The sequence below is a fragment of the Hyperolius riggenbachi genome, chromosome 8 (assembly GCF_040937935.1).
Source record: "Hyperolius riggenbachi isolate aHypRig1 chromosome 8, aHypRig1.pri, whole genome shotgun sequence".
In the NCBI taxonomy this organism is placed as follows: domain Eukaryota; kingdom Metazoa; phylum Chordata; class Amphibia; order Anura; family Hyperoliidae; genus Hyperolius; species Hyperolius riggenbachi.
In genome coordinates, this window is record NC_090653.1 from 163,079,465 (window position 1) to 163,098,160 (window position 18,696).

The 18,696-nt window shown below is 45.3% G+C and overlaps 1 protein-coding gene across 1 annotated transcript in view; it reads right to left on the minus strand.

The window, feature by feature from the left end:
* Nucleotides 1-1,844: 1,844 nt before the first annotated feature.
* The window catches only part of NALF2 (NALCN channel auxiliary factor 2), a 266,127-nt gene continuing 249,275 nt past the window's right edge, over nt 1,845-18,696 (minus strand). The window contains exon 3 of the mRNA XM_068247653.1: nt 1,845-3,484. Within this exon, the coding sequence (XP_068103754.1) occupies nt 3,105-3,484 (380 nt within the window). The 3' untranslated portion in view covers nt 1,845-3,104. The remainder of the gene's footprint in view (nt 3,485-18,696) is intronic.

The following is an 18,696-nucleotide window of genomic DNA, read 5'->3' on the forward strand; positions in this document are numbered from 1 at the left end:
GGGAATGTTTAACTAATTAGCTGAGCTAGTAAATATCTGAGGAATCTGCATTCAGAGCTCTCAGGACATACTGCCAACTATGTGAAGAAGAATGCATCTAGGTCACCTTGAGTCATTACTTTCCCTACACATTCTCATTTTCTCTTATTATTTAATGGATGTGCAATTCCTTGTTTGTATACCACCCAGAGATAGTACATGACATATCCCTGATTTGGCCATTTGTTTTAAGGGTCAAAGAGATTAAGGTGCACATACATTACTCAATTTTCCCTCAAGCATATAAAGCAATCGAATTTATTGGGCAATCAACAACAGCAGTGGCGTAAAGATTATGGGTCCCATAGCAAAACTTTCGTGGGGTCATAAGATGTAGGCATTCCTGAGCAATGCCACCTGCCCCTACCCTATGAATATGAGTTAACTGGGCAATTTAAATTCTCATGCGATCCACACCGCATAACACAGGAAAGTTAATGGTAAACACATCAAGTACCACCTGCCTCCCCCCCCCCCTGTGCTCCAGGGTCCCATAGCAGCTGCTATGGCTGTTATGGCTATTGCTATGCCCTTGAACAACTGCATAGTTGATCAAAAGTCGATCAACTAGTGGCCCACACACTGCAAGCGAGATCCTATGCAATTCTCTTTCACTAATAACAATGCAGAAGCTAAACAATGCTGTGCCTCCATGCTCTGAAAAAAAAATCAATTCTGTTTCAATTGTAATCATGCGGACAGTAGCCACATGATCATGTATTTTACAATCAATCAATATTTTCCATCCCGCCCAATCTAGTAAATTGGACCAGATATCAGCCACTATCCAGCTATCAAGCGGAATAGAACATAATTGTTTCTCTGATCCAATAAAATTATTGATTTAAATGGTCAATCAAACAGGAAAACCAAGTAACATATGGGCACCATTACACTCTTGGGTAAGGATTGATAAGACCTTGTCCCCATATGTACTTTTCTCTCCAAAGATAAGCTGCCTCTGCTGTGTGACTACTGTTGACTATTGCTCATCATACTTGTCTCCCTTTAATCAGATGAAAATTGGCTGGCCAAGCTGTGCACTTGCCATTCATGTGTCGGTTTGAATGGAGTTATGCTCTACTCCATGAAATGAATGGTTGGATCATGCCTGCATGATCGAATATATAATATATATATATATATATATATATATATATATATATATATATATATATTCTAGAGTAAACACAGCAATACTGGCAGGAATGCTATGCAATTCATTCAATACTTTGTGTTCATAGCCAGTCAGAAATGCAATAGTCACATCATCAATTCAACCTGTACACAGACATACTCTTCACCCATAGGAGCTTAGCTAGGCTCCCCACCTTCATGCCACACAGCATTGTGACCAACTAACTGTGCTGCCATATAGTTGTCTAGTTCCATTGCCAATAGTGGCTCTTAAAAAGGCTCACTGTTTGCATATTAATCTTGAGGGGGCTCAGAAGAGGCATAGCGAGGGATCACAAAAGTTTGTCACGGCACCTTATGGAGCCTTCTGTAGTACTGCTTTTTTTGTTTAATATGTTTTACTGCACACAAGGTCCTTTTAAGCAGCAGTGTCTGTTTAAAGACACTGCAAAACAAAACAGGTTTGCTCTACAGTTATTTACAACTACTGTCACATCATCCTTTTCTCTGTCCTCAAAGTTTCTGAAAAAAAAGTTATCTTCTAACAAGTGATGTCAATAGAATATGTGACAACACAAAGTGAGTTCAGTGTAATAAGTACAAAACAGAAAAAGTTATATAGCGGATAATGTATCTGTGAATGAAAACTTCTGTGTCATATAGACACTGGATATGATTTAAAAAAAGTAAAAAATAAAACCAAAAACACCTTTTATTTTTCATTACTTGGAAAGTTTACTCCATCCAAATGTTACCTTTTTTGCATTGGTCAGATTAGAGGGGTGGAATCATCACTGGCTTTTTATATCTCATGGAGACCCTGATATCTTCTCACTAGTCCATGGCAAAGATCTACAAGGCTGGGAATGAAGCAAAGAAATCTCAAGAGACTAAATAAGCCAGTGAGTGATTAAGGCCACTAGCATGCTTCCATAACTGTAATATCAGGGCGGAGTAACTCTTATGGACAGCCTACAACTCTCTCTTGTACTGTCTCTCAGTTTTTCCAACGGTCACAGGCAGCCTCGCCTTTCTGTGGTGGTCCTAGCTTCTACCGATATGTGAGGAAGTAACAATTCGTTTCATATCCTAACTCCAAGTCTCATCCGACACACAGACATTACGCTGTATGATGGTACCTAATACTGTATGATTATCTAAAAAGACTTTCTTAACATAATCCTGTGTTCTCTAAAACATAAAATAGATTTCATACATTTGCGATATCTCAAGTGATTATTTTTTGCACATTCTGATTTTGTGGCTCATGATGCCTGTCAGCTGGTAACCAGCAACTACTGTAACTCTCCTGCACATAGATTTATGATAGTGACATCTATGCAGGATATGGTCATTTGTCACATCTCCTTTCTGCGTGTAAACCTGGCATAATGATGTTATAAACATTTTTTTTTACTTTGTTCATGTTAGAAATACAGCTGCCATTTGGCCATACTCTGCTTAATAAATGGACCAGCTTTCCAAACAGCATGACCAAGAATACATTCAGGGCAGCAATAAAGCACTTAGCATCTACTACAAGTAAGGCTCACTGGTAGTTACCATAATTACCAGCGGCTCACCCAACTGTGAATTTCACTAACCATGGAGTGCCATATTTTATTTGGCCAGACATGCTCTCCACACTTGCACTCATCATAATGACACTGGACCACCCCAATCTCATACTTCCTCAAGTTGCAACTGTTTAACACAAGCATCATTTCAAGGCCACTGACACAGAACCCTTCTCAAAGTTGTGTCTCACCGGCCCTCTAACCCACAGGACTCATTGTTTTCACCATGCTGTGTCATGGTTAACTGCTGCTGAGGGCGATGATCACCTTGCCTTTGGGTCATAGAAAGGGCACACCCTTTAGTAGAACGTAATTCATCCTTCTGAGTTTTCAGAAAGCACTTCCATGAGTTCACTCTTCACGTGCCGATGTCTCATCCATGCCAGGCATGGCTTCCAAGCTCACCCCATTTTGCACAGCTGAGAAAGAGGCCATGGTGTGGAGCAGCATAAGCACCAACACACATAGCTTTAGTCTGGTGTTTCCGAGGCGAGATCCTGCTGAGACCGGCAGCAGAGATGTTTTGTGGTGGTGATGGTAAGTATGCAAGTGATGGTGCCGATGGTGAGAGTGCTGGTGGTGGAGATTGCGGTGTTGATAATACATGGATTGGGAGTTCAGAGATTTGGTTGATGTGTTGTGGGCACCACTCCCCCCGGTGTTGCAGGAATGCCATCGGACATCACAACAAACTGCATCTGTATTAGACATATGGTTTTCTAGCAGATCTGCTGTAAATAGAAAAAATATACATTTAGTATCAAGCAAATTGCAAGGTAATAGCCACAAATAGGTTTGCATACAATTTCAGAGCAAATCTGTATCCTGAAAGATATGAAAGTAACATATTAAAACACAAACTTGAGAAGAAGAAGCTAAATAACAATATTTGGTATTGGACAGTGTCACAAATGGGGCTTTCATTTGAAGCAACTGGTTATGGAAGGGTTAAAAAAGAAACTCCAGGAATATGCTAACACAACCTATCAAACATTTCTGCTGAGCTGAAGTCAGAACTGCATAAAGGTTACTTTAGAGCAGGGACACACTGGTGCTTACACAAACCATGAGCCCTTTTTGCTTTGGTCCGTGCAGATGGCATCCTAAGCAGATGGTGGTTGTGGCAAGTCACCTGCTAGGAAGTTTCATTGGGGTTGATTCACAAAGCTTACTTATTTTTCACCTTAAAGCGTGCCCGAGGTGACATATGACATGATGAGCTAAATTTGTGTATATACTTTACCCAAAAAGTTAATAATTAGGTTGTGTTTTTTTTTTTTCATTTTTCTGCCTGAAAGAGTTAACCTTCAGGCATGAAAGTGACAGCTTCTTTCTTGTCTGAACCTTGTTGTGATTATAGTGTAACCCTCACTAATAAAGAATTACAGCCATAAAAGTTTTTCTTGCAGAGGACAACTGAGAGCAGGGGATAGATAAAAAGGTAAATAGTTCATGTATTTTTGCTCTTGGATTCCTGAGACTCTACCATTGAGCAGAGACAATAAAACATTAACAAACAACTACTAAAGAAACTGTTTTTCTGTAAACCTCACATACCTATAGAGCTTTTAGCCAGCAACACTAGAATGTGTTTCAGAGGTCACTCAGAACAACGTGTGTAAAAAAATTGCTTTGTTTATACCAGCTGAATGTAACAAAATGTTGTCGGTATCAGGGGGAGGGGAGGCAGAGCTGAACTGTAACCTGGCTGTAAACTGTTTACTTTACACTGTGAGACAGAGAGAGAGAGACAGAACACACAGACAGCTGCAGCTGATGATTATTTACACACATTTGAAGCTATGTTTCTGCTTTATATAATTCTGATTATATGTTACTCACAGTATTAGAGCCAGTGAAGATTATTTCTGTATGCGGAATCTGCTGGACACAGTCCTCCATAGTAATGCCAACAGTGAACACTGCCCCCTGTAAATGTCATATTTTCTTCTCATAAGGTATTAAAAGATGAAAAAAAGCCTTTGTATTGCTATTTGCTAGTAATTACTGGAAATATATGTGGCAATTAGAATTGTAGTTAACGTTGATACTTGTCCTTTAAATCTACTTTGTAAATGTTTATACATAAAATAAAACCACATAAAATAAAACCATGAGATATCTAAAAACTTAATTTTTAGGAGTAGGAGCACAAACCCAAATGTTTATTATTTTCACCTTGGGTTCACTTTAAAGGCTCGTACACAGGCTTGTCTAAAATTGGCTGAGGCAGTTATCAGCTGTGTGTATGTACGGCAGCTCCCAACCCCCAACACGTGAGCGATCCGCCCAGCAGATCAATTCACCTAACTGATGGCCAACTTCTTTGAAGACACCACTCCCCCACCTGCTACGTGACGCCACAAATACGCCAATCTGCCGTCCTTCCAACCCCGCATAGCAACAGTACGCGCAGTCAACTACACAGATGACAGGCATCTGTACTCGTCAGCCCACGAATGTCACGCAAAGGGATTGGGTCCCGGTCCCGATCCCCGACATAAGACGTACCTTAACTGTAAGGAGAGCTAATACATGAGATAAACAATTAAAAAACAGATAATTCTTGAGATGAACAGTTAAGGAGAGATACTGTAAATCATGAGTTGAGTCAAATAAGGAGAAATAAACCATGAGTTAAGTCAGTTAACATTCCTCAGCGGTATGGACAGAAATGTCCATCCATAAAAACATGCTGTGAACAGTATAAACGTGCATACACATCAATACTCTTCTGTACTGTATACTAGACCCTTGCTTGACACAGTTTGGCAAGTTACAGGAAAAAAAAAAGTTTTAAAAATACATTTTATCACTTTTTGCAAAGAAATCCTGGGAATTGAACGCCGGGGAGGTTAAGGAGACATAAAACATGAGTTAAAGAGAACCTAAGGTGGATCTTCGGGGCAGATGGAATACAGAGGCATGTTCTCTGCCTAATGACATAGCTCTATGTCTCCCAACCGCCGCTCTCTGCCCCCCCACTGCTGCGCTATACCCCCCCCCCCCCTGAGTTTAGCAATAAGATTTATCACTAACTCAGAGGTAAACACAGGAATTAGGACTTCCCTGTTCAAAACGCCCGTCAGGGGCATTCCCGCAGGGTTTCCTGAGCTGCCATTGGGCAGCTCTCTCCCCCTGGCCGTGCCCCCTTCTCTCCCCGCCTCCTTGCACGCTATGAGAGACACACATTCTCTCAGTGCAGCGTTGTGACCCATAGGTCACGAAAGTGAAAGTGAGTCATTGCGGCCCATGGGAGCGGTGGTTTTTGCGGTTACCTGATACGCTCAGCCCCACGGATCAGGTAGGCTACTTTTTTTTCCATTTATTTGAGCCCACCTTGGGCTCTCTTTAAAGGATACCCGAAGTGACATGTGACATGATGAGATATGATGATGTTTATGTACAGTGCCTAGCACACATAACTATGCTGTGTTCCTTTTTTCTCTTTCTCTGCCTGAAAGAGTTAAATATCAGGTATGCAAGTGGCTGACTCAGTCCTGACTTCTGATAGGAAGTGACTACAGTGTGACCCTCACTGATAAGAAATTCCAACTATCAGAAAATGGCTTCTGAGAGCACGAAGAGCACGAATGGCTTCTGAGAGCACGAAAGAGGTAAAAGGGGAATTTCTTATCAGTGAGGGTCACACTGTAGTTACTTCCTGTCTGAGTCAGGACTGAGTCAACCACTTACACACCTGATATGTAACTCTTTCAGGCAGAGAAAGAAAAAAAGAAACACAGCATAAGTTATTTGTGTGCTAGGCACTATACATACCTATGTCTATCTCATTATGTCACATGTCACTTCGGGTATCCTTTAAGATAAAGAGAGATAAATCCTGAATTAAGTCATTTAAGGAGAAATAACCTATCAATTAATAAGTAAGTGAGATAATTCAGCAGAAAAGCTTTGTGAATCAGCCCCATCAACTCCTTTGTAAAAACACCAACACAATGTAGAGTCCCAACTGTTTTTCTATGGCAATATGGACATATTGCTGCCCCAACTTCCTTGAACTTCGTTGGAATAAAATGGCAGCTGCACTGTCCCCTTCTGGACTGCTGGTCAATATCATCCTATGAACTGTAATGCTAGACACACACCATAGAATTTGTGGTAGATCAGGTAAACTATTATCAATCAATATCTTTTTAGGTTTTGGTAATTAACCTGGTCTACCACCTACCACCAAATCCGGCAAAGAATGAGCATGTGTGATCAATATTTACTTCATGTTTTTATCATAATATGGGATGGCAATACCAGAGTTTTAATATATTTTCATAAGATGCAAGGCTTATATTGAAATTAACATCCAATCTATCAAAAATATTGCGTTGCTAGCAGGGGCGTAGCAATAGGGGGTGCAGCGGTAGCGACCGCATCGGGGCCCTTGGGCCAGAGGGGCCCCGAATGGCCCTCCCTCAACTACAGTATTAGCTCTATATTGGTCCTGTGCTCATAATAATCATTTATATATATACTTTGAATAGTGGTAATCATTAACAAACTATTCCCCATCCCCTTCTTGCACCTCTGACATTGTAGTTGCCATTGGCAGCTTTTAGTGCGCCGTTTCAATTGCTATGTATAGAGTGCATGAGGGGCCCCATTGTAAAACTTGCATCGGGGCCCACAGCTCCTTAGCTACGCCACTGGTTGCTAGTATATGCCTAACTTAGCAGCACTGTATATACCCTTCCCCCAATTACAGTCCAAAGCAGTAGGGATATACTGTAGGTGTGGTACCAAAGCTCATGTACTGACCCTTAAAGCAGTGCAGTGGCATATTATTATTATTGATTTATAAGGTACCAAAATATTCCATGCATAGCTAAAGAGCCATGGGCTCTAGTGTAAATTTAACGCTGTACTCCCCAAGCTCTACATACATAACAACTGCAGGACAAAGAGCAGAAAACCTGCTTTCCAAGGTCAGCCACAGTGTAAGAAAGCTGTAAGCAGGGTAGGGAAATACGTTGTTAATGATAATTACAATACAAAGCGTTTACAGAGGTGACCATTACCACTATAGCATCAATGAAGAGCTAATGCAGTGGATGAAAGAGGGCCCTAGGTGAAACCTTTAGCCCAGGGGCCCCAGTGTGGTCAATACCTCAGCACCTCTTATTACTGCTCCACTACCTTCAAGTATAACTTCAATCAAAGCTGGGTTTTAGTATTGAGTAATGTGGGGTTTCAGAGTCTTGGGGTAGTTATACCTACTATTGGTAGCATTCGAGAGGGGTAATCTCCAAGACTATGATTTAAAACTCTTAAACCACTTAATTTAAAAATCGTTCTTGCTGGTTGTCTATAGTGCTGATAAACATATTTTCTTTAGCTAATAGAATGTTTTGTACTGATAGAAATACATATGCAATGTATGCAATCCAAGGGGAGAGTATCTGTCATCTAAAATATTTACACCATATAAGATTATTGGTTGGTCCATAGTAAGATGTAAACAAAGAATCTGAAATGCTATATGAGTAACAGGAATTGTTTTGGTGTGACTACAAGCACTCCCGTTTGTATAAACTAAAATAGGGCAGTCCTCATGAGAGAATCGGAGGCTCAATCGTATGTAAAATGCTACAGTGATATTATGCAGGCCCAGCAATGAAAGGGTCAAACAGATGTTTGACCTTTAAGAATGTGATGACTCAATGCTGGGGTTTAATTAAATATCAACTCAGGATGTGAGTTTTCTTTAACAGTCACAAGAGAAAAACCAGCAGAACAAAATAGCTGTATATAAAATACTAAATTCTATCCATTACAAAACACAACACAGTTTACAGAATAGTTATGTAGAAAAGCCTGCCACATAGCATCATCACTACTTGTATCTTTTAACTGATGCTTCTAAGAACAATCACAATGGTAACTAAGAACAGATCAACCCAGACCAAGTTAGTACAGTTTGAGGAGTACGGCGGTTCATGCTAAAGTAAATCCATAAACAAAATAAAATAATTGCACTATTATAAACTCTTGGTGACTTTCTGTAGACTCCACTATGCTGCACAATTTTGCCCTCCATCCTGAATACCTGTGTGCCCTTTCCAATAGCAATTAAAGAAAGGCTACCTTATCATCAGCACAACTTATATACAAGCACTGCAGTAGTATACCTGTCATCTATGCTGCTGGTTGTCATCTGCTCTCCGCAGTGTCAGTGTCTTCATGTTTACAGTCACACCACACAGACCAATGCTGTGCTACCAGTACCATAACTCTAGCTATCACTGTCACCATCATCAATATCATAGTTATATTAGTTACCAGAGGCATAGCAACAAACATAGCAGGCCCAGGAGTTGTAGCTTCTAGGCCCTAATCTTTTAATTGCCTTTTTATAATTTTAGTTTGTCAACCTTGTGGCCACCTGGATGCGTGTATACTATGTGTGATATGTGTCTCTGTGTGTGTGTATAGTGTGTGTACACGTATGTGTCATAAGTGTATTAATGTATATAAGTGTGTGTACGGTGTGCATAGATATGTGTGATGTGAGTCTGTGTATATACATATCTCCCAACTTTCTAAGATAAGTTAGAGGGACACCTTTAAAGTGTACCTAAAATGAAAGTAATGTGCACAGTTTAACTTACCTGGGGCTTCTCCAAGGCCCCTGTGGTCCTTCTGGTCCCTCACTGTTTTCTCTATTGAGCAGCTGTGCCCCTCAGAAAGCTGGCCGACTGAGCCAGTTGTGGGCTACTGCACATGCACTGACCTGGCAATGCACCCCTTGATCACACTCCTGTAGCCGGTCACAGGAACATGATGGAGGATGCATGCAGCTCAGGGCCGTGAATGCAGCTTTTAAGAAGGGAACAGCTGCTGAATGGAGCAGAGTGGAGCAACGGCAAGGGATAGTGATGGAGCTAACATCAAATTTTCGGTTCGCGAATGCGAATTTACTGCAAATGTTCACAAACCGACTGTTTGCGGCGGGATCCATAGACTTAAATGGCAGGTGAATGGCCGCCGACTTTAGCAGTTGATAGCAAATCCCCCTTACGAGCTAGAAACACATCATTTGCAGGGCATATGGAGGACAGTGGGTACAAGACCTAATGGTTTTTTAGAAAATTGATTTTAAAGTTCTCGTTCTGAGTGTGGGAAATGTTTCCTGGACCACCAACTTTAGCGGTTAATAGCAAAGCCCCCTTACTTACTAGAAGCACAAAATTTTCATGGTATTTGAAGGAGGACAGTGGGTACAAGAGGAAAAAAATGCAAAAGATCATATGGTTTTTGAGAAAATCCATGTTGAAGTTAGAGGACAAAAGTAGTAAAGAAACAGGTTTATTTGGGGACAGAAACCACCGAGAATAAAGCGTACGACCGTCACTTTGCCAAAATATATGGGTGGAATGGGTCTTCCTGACTTATTCAAATACCACCTTGCATCCCAGTTGTCCAGGGTGGTGGATTGGTCTTGTTCTCCAGCCCCCAAGAAATGGGTTCTGGTGGAACAAGCGACTGCACACATCAGCGCCCCAGCTATTGGTTGGTTCGATACCACAAACAAGTTGAGACTGAGTTGGAATAACCCACTACTGATCGCAACAGTTACCAGCATGAGGAGATGCCTACCTGCCATGAAGCTGACGTCCTTACCAGGGAAACTCACCCCCCTTTCTGATAACCCGGCCTTCACACCCTCTGTTGACATACCATTTCTTCAAAATTGGCCAGATAATGGGTGCCCTAGAATTAGAGATTTTATCACCACAAATTCAATTAAAACACTCATTGAAATGAGCCAACTCAGTGAGGATGTCAAACGTACTAACTGGCAATACTTCCAAATACGCCACTTTCTGAACTCGTGTAGGAAAGTCTGTGCATGGTCAAAACCTCTGTCGCCTTTTGAATGTTTGGTACTGGGTAAGCCCCCAAATAGCCACTTGATTTCCCAAATCTACTCTATGTTGTTCACTACGCTTAGCAACCAGACACTAAAGTTCCAGGAAGATTGGGAAAAAGACCTTGGCCTCTCACTGACGGAGGAGCAGTGGGATAAGATCTATGCACTAAACCATAAGGGTTCTCTTAATGTAAACATGCAAGAACTGGGATACAAGCTTATCTCTAGATGGTATAGAACCCTGGTACTACTGCACAGAGTTTTCCCCTCAGTTCCTGATGTGTGTTGGAGATGTGGGGGCGGACAGGGTTCACTGTTACATATCTTTTGGAGCTGCCCATTGTTAGTACCTTTCTGGAAAGAGGTCCATAGACTGATGGAACACATTTCGGACTCCAAAATCCGGTTTCTGCTGGGCACTCTCCTTTTCCACGACACAGAGGACTCAGTCAAGTCTTACAAAAAATCTTTAATATTACTGTAACGATATGTGTCAGCAAATAACAGAGTTCTGATTACAAGGTGATCTGCAGTATCACCTGTAATACAGATATATACCTGATTATATGGTGATCTGCAGAATCACCAATAATGCAAGTATACCAGCCAACTAAAGTGATAGCTTAACAGTAGAGTGGGGCCGAACCTCCGATTTTCGGTTCGCGAACCGGGTTCGCGAACCTTCGCGGAAAGTTCGGTTAGCCGAAAAGTTCGCGAACCGCAATAGACTTCAATGGGGATGCGAACTTTGAAAAAAAAAAAATTATGCTGGCCACAAAAGTGATGGAAAAGATGTTTCAAGGGGTCTAACACCTGGACCACCAGGTGGAGGAGTGGGATACATGCCAAAAGTCCCCGGGAAAAATCTGGATTTGACGCAAAGCAGCGTTTTAAGGGCAGAAATCACATTGAATGCTAAATGACAGGCCTAAAGTGCTTTAACACATCTTGCATGTGTATACATCAATCAGGTAGTGTAATTAAGGTACTGCTTCACACTGACACACCAAACTCACCGTGTAACGCACCGCAAACAGCTGTTTGTGTAGTGACGGCTGTGCTGGACTGGTGCGCACCATGGCGAGAGTGCAGGTTTTGGTGGCTTTACAGCCCATATGGTCGCCTGGCTGATGTAGCTGAATGACAGAACAGGTATACAGTGGCGGGTTCACTGAACACAACAGGTATGCAGTGGCGGGTTCACTGAACAGGAATACAGTGGCGGGTTCACTGAACACAACAGGTATGCAGTGGCGGGTTCACTGAACAGGAATACAGTGGCGGGTTCACTGAACAGAACAGGTATGCATTGGCAGGTTCACTGAACAGAACAGGTATGCAGTGGTGGGTTCACAGAACAGGTATGCAGTGGCAGGTTCACTGAACAGGTATACAGTGGCGGGTTCACTGAACAGAACAGGTATACAGTGGCGGGTTCACTGAACAGAACAGGTATGCAGTGGTGGGTTCACAGAACAGGTATGCAGTGGCAGGTATGCAGTCACAGAGGCGCCGAGCTCGCTGATATAATACAGATGCTGTGACTCCTACTGTATTTTGCCTGAGGAAGCGGGATGTATGGCCCGTGAAACGCGTTGCATTGTTTTTTGGAGTTCCGAATAAATTGTTGACTGTCTGAATCGCAGTCCTTGCCTGTGTCTGTTTGGAGGGGGTAAGACCACCGCTGCCTCCTCTGTTTAACCAGTTGGTTTTTTAAGTTCATTTAATTACCTTTTATTCTTTTGGCGCCTCTGTATCTTGTACAATGCAGTGGCAGGTTCACTGAACAGGTATACAGTGGCGGGTTCACTGAACAGAACAGGTATACAGTGGTGGGTTCACAGAACAGGTATGCAGTGGCAGGTTCACTGAACAGGTATACAGTGGCGGGTTCACTGAACAGAACAGGTATACAGTGGCGGGTTCACTGAACAGAACAGGTATACAGTGGTGGGTTCACAGAACAGGTATGCAGTGGCAGGTTCACTGAACAGGTATACAGTGGCGGGTTCACTGAACAGAACAGGTATACAGTGGCGGGTTCACTGAACAGAACAGGTATGCAGTGGCGGGTTCACTGAACAGTACAGGTATGCAGTGGCAGGTTCACTGAACAGGTATACAGTGGCGGGTTCACAGAACACAACAGGTATGCAGTGATGGGTTCACAGTACAGGTATGCAGTGGTGGGTTCACAGAACAGGTATGCAGTGGTGGGTTCACAGAACAGGTATGCAGTGGCAAGTTCACTGAACAGGTATGCAGTGGTGGGTTCACTGAACAGGTATGCAGTGGTGGGTTCACTGAACAGGTATGCAGTGGTGGGTTCACAGTACAGGTATGCAGTGGTGGGTTCACAGTACAGGTATGCAGTGGTGGGTTCACAGAACAGGTATGCAGTGGCAGGTTCACAGAACAGGTATGCAGTGGTGGGTTCACAGAACAGGTATGCAGTGGTGGGTTCACAGAACAGGTATGCAGTGGTGGGTTCACAGAACAGGTATGCAGCCAGGAACAAGCTAAGCCTAACTAATCTTTCCCTATCAGAGACAGTCTGCAGCAGCTCGCCCTACTCTCACTAACGCAGGCACACGAGTGAGCGTAATGGCCGCCGCTGCCTGCCTTTTATTAGGGGGGGAGTGGCTCCAGGGGCTAGTGTAGCCTAATTGGCTACACTGGGCCTGCTGACTGTGATGTAGAGGGTCAAAGTTGACCCTCATGGTGCATTATGGGGCAAACCAAACTTCCGCAAAAGTTCGCCTGCGGGACTGAAGTTCGCATGGAACCGTTCGCAGGCGAACCGTTCGGCCCAACTCTACTTAACAGCAAAGTATAGTGCTTGGTGCAACAGTAGTACTAATAGGTTAGCAGTACCTCACCAGAGGAGCTGGTGGGTCCTAACAGTACAGAGCCCCTCACCAGAGTCAGGGCCCTCTGGTGGGAGTAGAGTGGTCAGACTAATCGGGTCGGCAACAGACAGACAGATATAGTACAAAATCGGAAGGTTAAGGCAAGAAGGTTTTAAAAGGCAGAGTCGGCAGCAAGATCAAATGGGCAGAAGTACAAAATCACTGAGCGGAAGAATAGTCAGAACGAGCCAGAGTCATACACAGATAATATACAGTCTAACAAGTTTAGATATTTAAGCTATCAAAGATCTGAGCGCTAACACGAAGTACTTGCAACAACAGACAGCGAGCTACTGACAGCTCTCTGTCTTTATGCTGGCAGGGGACTCCCCGGCACGCTCCCGCCAGCCCGGCCAATCAGGGGCGAGGAGCGCTCCCCCTGACGTCAGCTGACCCGCAGGTCAGCTGACGCGTCTCCGAGACGCATAAAGGTCTCAGTGCTGGCCGCGCGCGCGCATAGATCTGACGCTATGCGCCGGCGACAGGCCAGCCCGCGGCGGTCTGAGCTGAGCGGCGGGGACGGCGGTAGTCGTATCCCCGCCGCTCGTTACAATTACACATGGTGAATGCTGCCTGCTCCTTGATACCAATCAATTGGAAATCGGTACATCCCCCTTCTGTGAAAGCCTGGATCAGGAGAGTGGACTCAATTGAGGTTCTAGAATCCCTGATTCTGCATTTCCAGGACCTATCAAAACGATATATGATGACTTGGGCTGTTTGGGTAGACTTTCAATGTTCGGAAGAGTACAAAAATATTTTGAATCTATAATGCTGTTACTGTCATACGTTGTTATTACCATTGCACTGCTCTATTGAGTGATACTATCCTTCCTTCTCAACTCTTTCCTCTTCTTTTTTCTACATATTCCTTCTAACCCTATCTGTGTCCTTTTCTTACCAGCACAGGGCTCAGCATATTTAGATTGCGCTTACTATAAATGCCAATTTTACCCTTATAGAAATATTTCAATGATTTTTCATGACAACACTATGGCCTCGATTCACAAAGCGGTGATAACCCAGTTATCACGCCTAAAAGACTTTAGGCGTGATGACCTTTTCACCACTGAGTTATCACCGATTTTTCCTGCTCTTGGCGCGAAGTTATCGCGCGTAAGCGCGTACGCGCGTAAGAGCGCGCGCAAAGTCCCATAGGGCTTAATGGGAGCTTCGCGCGAAGCGGCGGGTGTTGCGCGCGCACTTACGCGCGTACGCGCGTACGCGCGTACGCGCGGCAACTTCGCGCGAGTTTCTTCTTATCATGCCTAAAGTGACTTTAGGCGTGATAAGGGCCTTTTCACCATGGTGCTAACACTTTGCACCGCTTTGTGAATCGAGCCCTATATGTGAATGTTTCCATTTGATGTTCTCTTTTAACCAGAGTCCCACCTCAAACTGAGACCCTTGGTTAGCTGTTCTCTGGTGTTTTCTATATAAGATTTTACAGATCTGGTGTTGTTTACTGTTTATTTTTCAATGAGTCTGTCAGAACAATATTCTGTCTAGATATTCTGTTTATTCTGTTATTCACTTTAATAAACTTTTAATAGTGAAAAAAAGTAGCAAAGATACTGTGGTAATATGACAGATAATGTATTACCATGTGTATAAATGTATTTGTCTTTTTTTATATATGTTCAGAGTGAGGGAAATATTAAAAAATAAATTACACAGGGTCCCCCCTCCTGAGCCTTTTTAACCTTTTGTCCCCCATGCAGACTGGGATAGCCAGAATGCGGAGCCCTGGCCGCGTGGGGCTTTGCACCCTAAGCTATACCAGCCTGCATGGTCCATGGTATGGGGGGGGGCTCTGGGGGAAAGGCCCAGCCAAGCCTCCCCCTCTCCCGCAAAGCCCTTGTCCAATCCATGGACAAGGGGCTCTTCCCCACCTCCGGTGCCCCAGGAGGAAGTGGGGGCCGCCCACATCCTGGGAGGTTCATGGTGGTGTCTGGAAGTCCCCTTTAAGAAGGGGATCCTCCAGATGCCCGCCTCCTCCCCAGGAGAAATTAGTATCGGAGTACTTAGTACCCCTTACTCATTTCCACAAAGAGTTAATTAAAATAAAAAAAGTCCTTTAATACTCTTAATTAACCATAAATACTTACCTGTACCTTTAAAAAAGTTCCCACGCCAATAGCCTCAGAAATAATCCCACACCCATATTTTCTACATCTTGCGACCTTGTTTGAAGAACTCCGCCGGCCACCACCACACACGATGCCCCGCCGCAGCTCTCAGCTATACTAAGTATAGCTGAGAGCACTGTCCACCCAATGCTCCACCGCTGGCTCCCGCTGTCCTCCCCACCCCCCACACCTGTCACCCCCACCCATTCTGGCACCTAGTGCACCCATGGGTGGAGTAGGTGCCAGCATGGGTAAGGGTGATAGGTGTGGGCAAGTGGAGAAGACAGCAGGAGCCAGCGGTAAAGAGTCCGCATAGGATGGTGCTCTCAGCTATATTAAGTATAGCTGAGAGCAAAAAGCATCTTTGAATTTCCTCCAAGGCTCTCCATTGGTCTGTTAACCACTTGCCGACCGCGCACTCATACCGCGCGTCGGTAAAGTGGCAGCTGCAGGACCAGCGACGCAGTTCTGCGTCGCCGGCTGCAGGCTAATTAATCAGGAAGCAGCCGCTCGCGCGAGCGGCTGCTTCCTGTCAATTCACGGCGGGGGGCTCCGTGAATAGCCTGCAGGCCGCCGATCGCGGCTCGCAGGCTAAATGTAAACACAAGCGGAAATAATCCGCTTTGTTTACATTGTACGGCGCTGCTGCGCAGCAGCGCCGTAAGGCAGATCGGCGATCCCCGGCCAATCAGCGGCCGGGGATCGCCGCCATGTGACAGGGGACAGCCTGTCACTGGCTGCACAGGACGGATAGCGTCCTGTGCAGCCCAGATCACCAGGGGGGACAGGTAGGAGAGGGAGGAGGGGGATCTCGCTGTGGAGGGGGGCTTTGAGGTGCCCCCCCCGCAACACCCATCAGGCAGGAGCGATCAGACCCCCCCAGCACATCATCCCCCTAGTGGGGAAAAAAGGGGGGCGATCTGGTCGCTCTGCCTGCACCCTGATCTGTGCTGAGGGCTGTAGAGCCCACCCAGCACAGATCAGCTAAAACAGCGCTGGTCCTTAAGGGGGGGTAAAGGGTGGGTCCTCAAGTGGTTAAAGGACTTCCGAGGCCAAATGTTTAAAAAAAAAATAAAAAAAGTTATGTACCTGTATAACTTTGGAGGACATGGAGGATGCCGTCCGCGCCCTCCATGCCGTTCCGCCGGGTCCCCGCCGCTCATAGCCCCCCCGGACGGCTTCCGACCCCACGGCCAGGGTCGGGCTCTCCTGCCTGTATAAAGATGGCCACCGGCCCTGGCCGCGGCTGCGCACTCCGCAGAGCCTCTAGTGCGGCTGCGCAGCTCTAGGGCCAGCCCCCCGATCCACGCTACAGGAAACAGCCTGTTGCGTGGATCGGGGGGCTGGCCATGGAGCTGCGCAACCGCACTAGAGGCTATGTGGAGTGTGCAGCCGCAGCCAGGGCCGGCGGCCATCTTTATACAGGCAGGAGAGCCCGACCCTGACCGTGGGGTCGGGAGCCGTCCGGGGGGGCTATGAGCGGCGGGGACCCGGCGGTACGGCACGGAGTGCGCGGACGGCGTCCTCCGTGTCCTCCAAAGTTATACAGGTACATAACTTTTTTTATTTATTTTTTTAAACACCTGGCCTCGGAAGTCCTTTAAGAAATCAATGGGGAGCTTTGGAGGGAAACATTTCCCACAATCAGAATGAGAACTTTAAAATCAATTTTGTCAAAAATTATCATTTGTTTTTGAAGAAATGTTTTCCTCTTGTACCCACTGTCACCCTTCACGTACCCTGAAAATGTGGTGTTTCTAGCACGTAAGGGGGCTTTGCTATTAAACGCTAAAGTTAGCAGCCCTGAAAACATTTCCTACACTCAGAACGAGAATTATAAAAACAATTTTCTCAAAAACTATAAGGTCTTTTTGAAAAAGAAGGCAGAGAGATTTTGGTTCCCAAAGAGGAACTGTCTCTCTAAAAAAAGGACAATTGGAAGCTATGTGTAAAGCATGCAGGGCGTGGCTGAGGCAGAGGCGAGAGAGGCTCCAGCCTCAGGGCGCAGTGTAGGAGAATGCACACAATTCACTCATCTGTCATTTTGCTTTTGTGTTTAAAGCAGAGCGAAATAAGAAAAGGGGATACATGGCAGTGACGGCAAGCCAGATAACTAGAGAATAAGGTGTTGGGGATGGGGAAGGGGGGGGGGGGGGGTTGGGGGCCCTGGGGCGCCTCTTAGTTTAATAGCAATCCGTGTGTGATGGCTGGGGTGGGAGGGATGGAGGGGCGCACTTTGGTGTCTCAGCCTTGGGTGCTGGGGGACCTTGTACCGGCTCTGAAAGCAGAGCACAATCCAGCCAAATGGGGCCCATCCCCAGAAACAGCATTGGGTGGCCCCTTAGTTGCTTCTGACCCCTCCAGAAAGTATTAGGTTTTTCCTCGTGGTCCCCAGAGCTGGCTGGCAGACCCCCAGGTTTCCCCCCCAAGGTTAATACTGGTCTCCCAGGGACCCTCCAGAGTTCTTGCAGTGGAGCGGACTCACATGTTTGGCCGCAGCACTCCTCCTTTAGTTTGTGTCGTTCCGTCTTCATGCTTGCAGGCACCTCATCTCTGTGTCTTGGTGTCTTGTGCGTACACACGTATGTGTGTGCAGGTGGGATTTATCAAATAATGTAACACCAGACTGTGCCAGAGCCGGGACAAGGTCCTCCAGCACCCGAGGCTGAGACACCAAAGTGCGCCCCTCAATCCCTCCCACCCCTGCAATCACACACTGATTGCTATTAGACTAAGAGGCGCCCCAGGGCCCCCAAATGACTTAACACCTTAATCTCTATTTATCTGGCTTGCAGTCCCTGCCATGTATCCCATTTTCTTATTTCTCACGGCTTCAAACACAATAGGGGAATGATAGCTGAGTGAGTTGTGTGCCCCCTCCTACACTGCGCCCTGAGGCTGGAGCCTCTCTCGTCTCTGCCTCAGCCCGGCCCTGGACTGTGCTACTATACTACTGTAGGCCTGGTACATTGTGACAGTCTTTGTGTGATATTGCAGGCCTAATGCTCGCCATCTGCTAC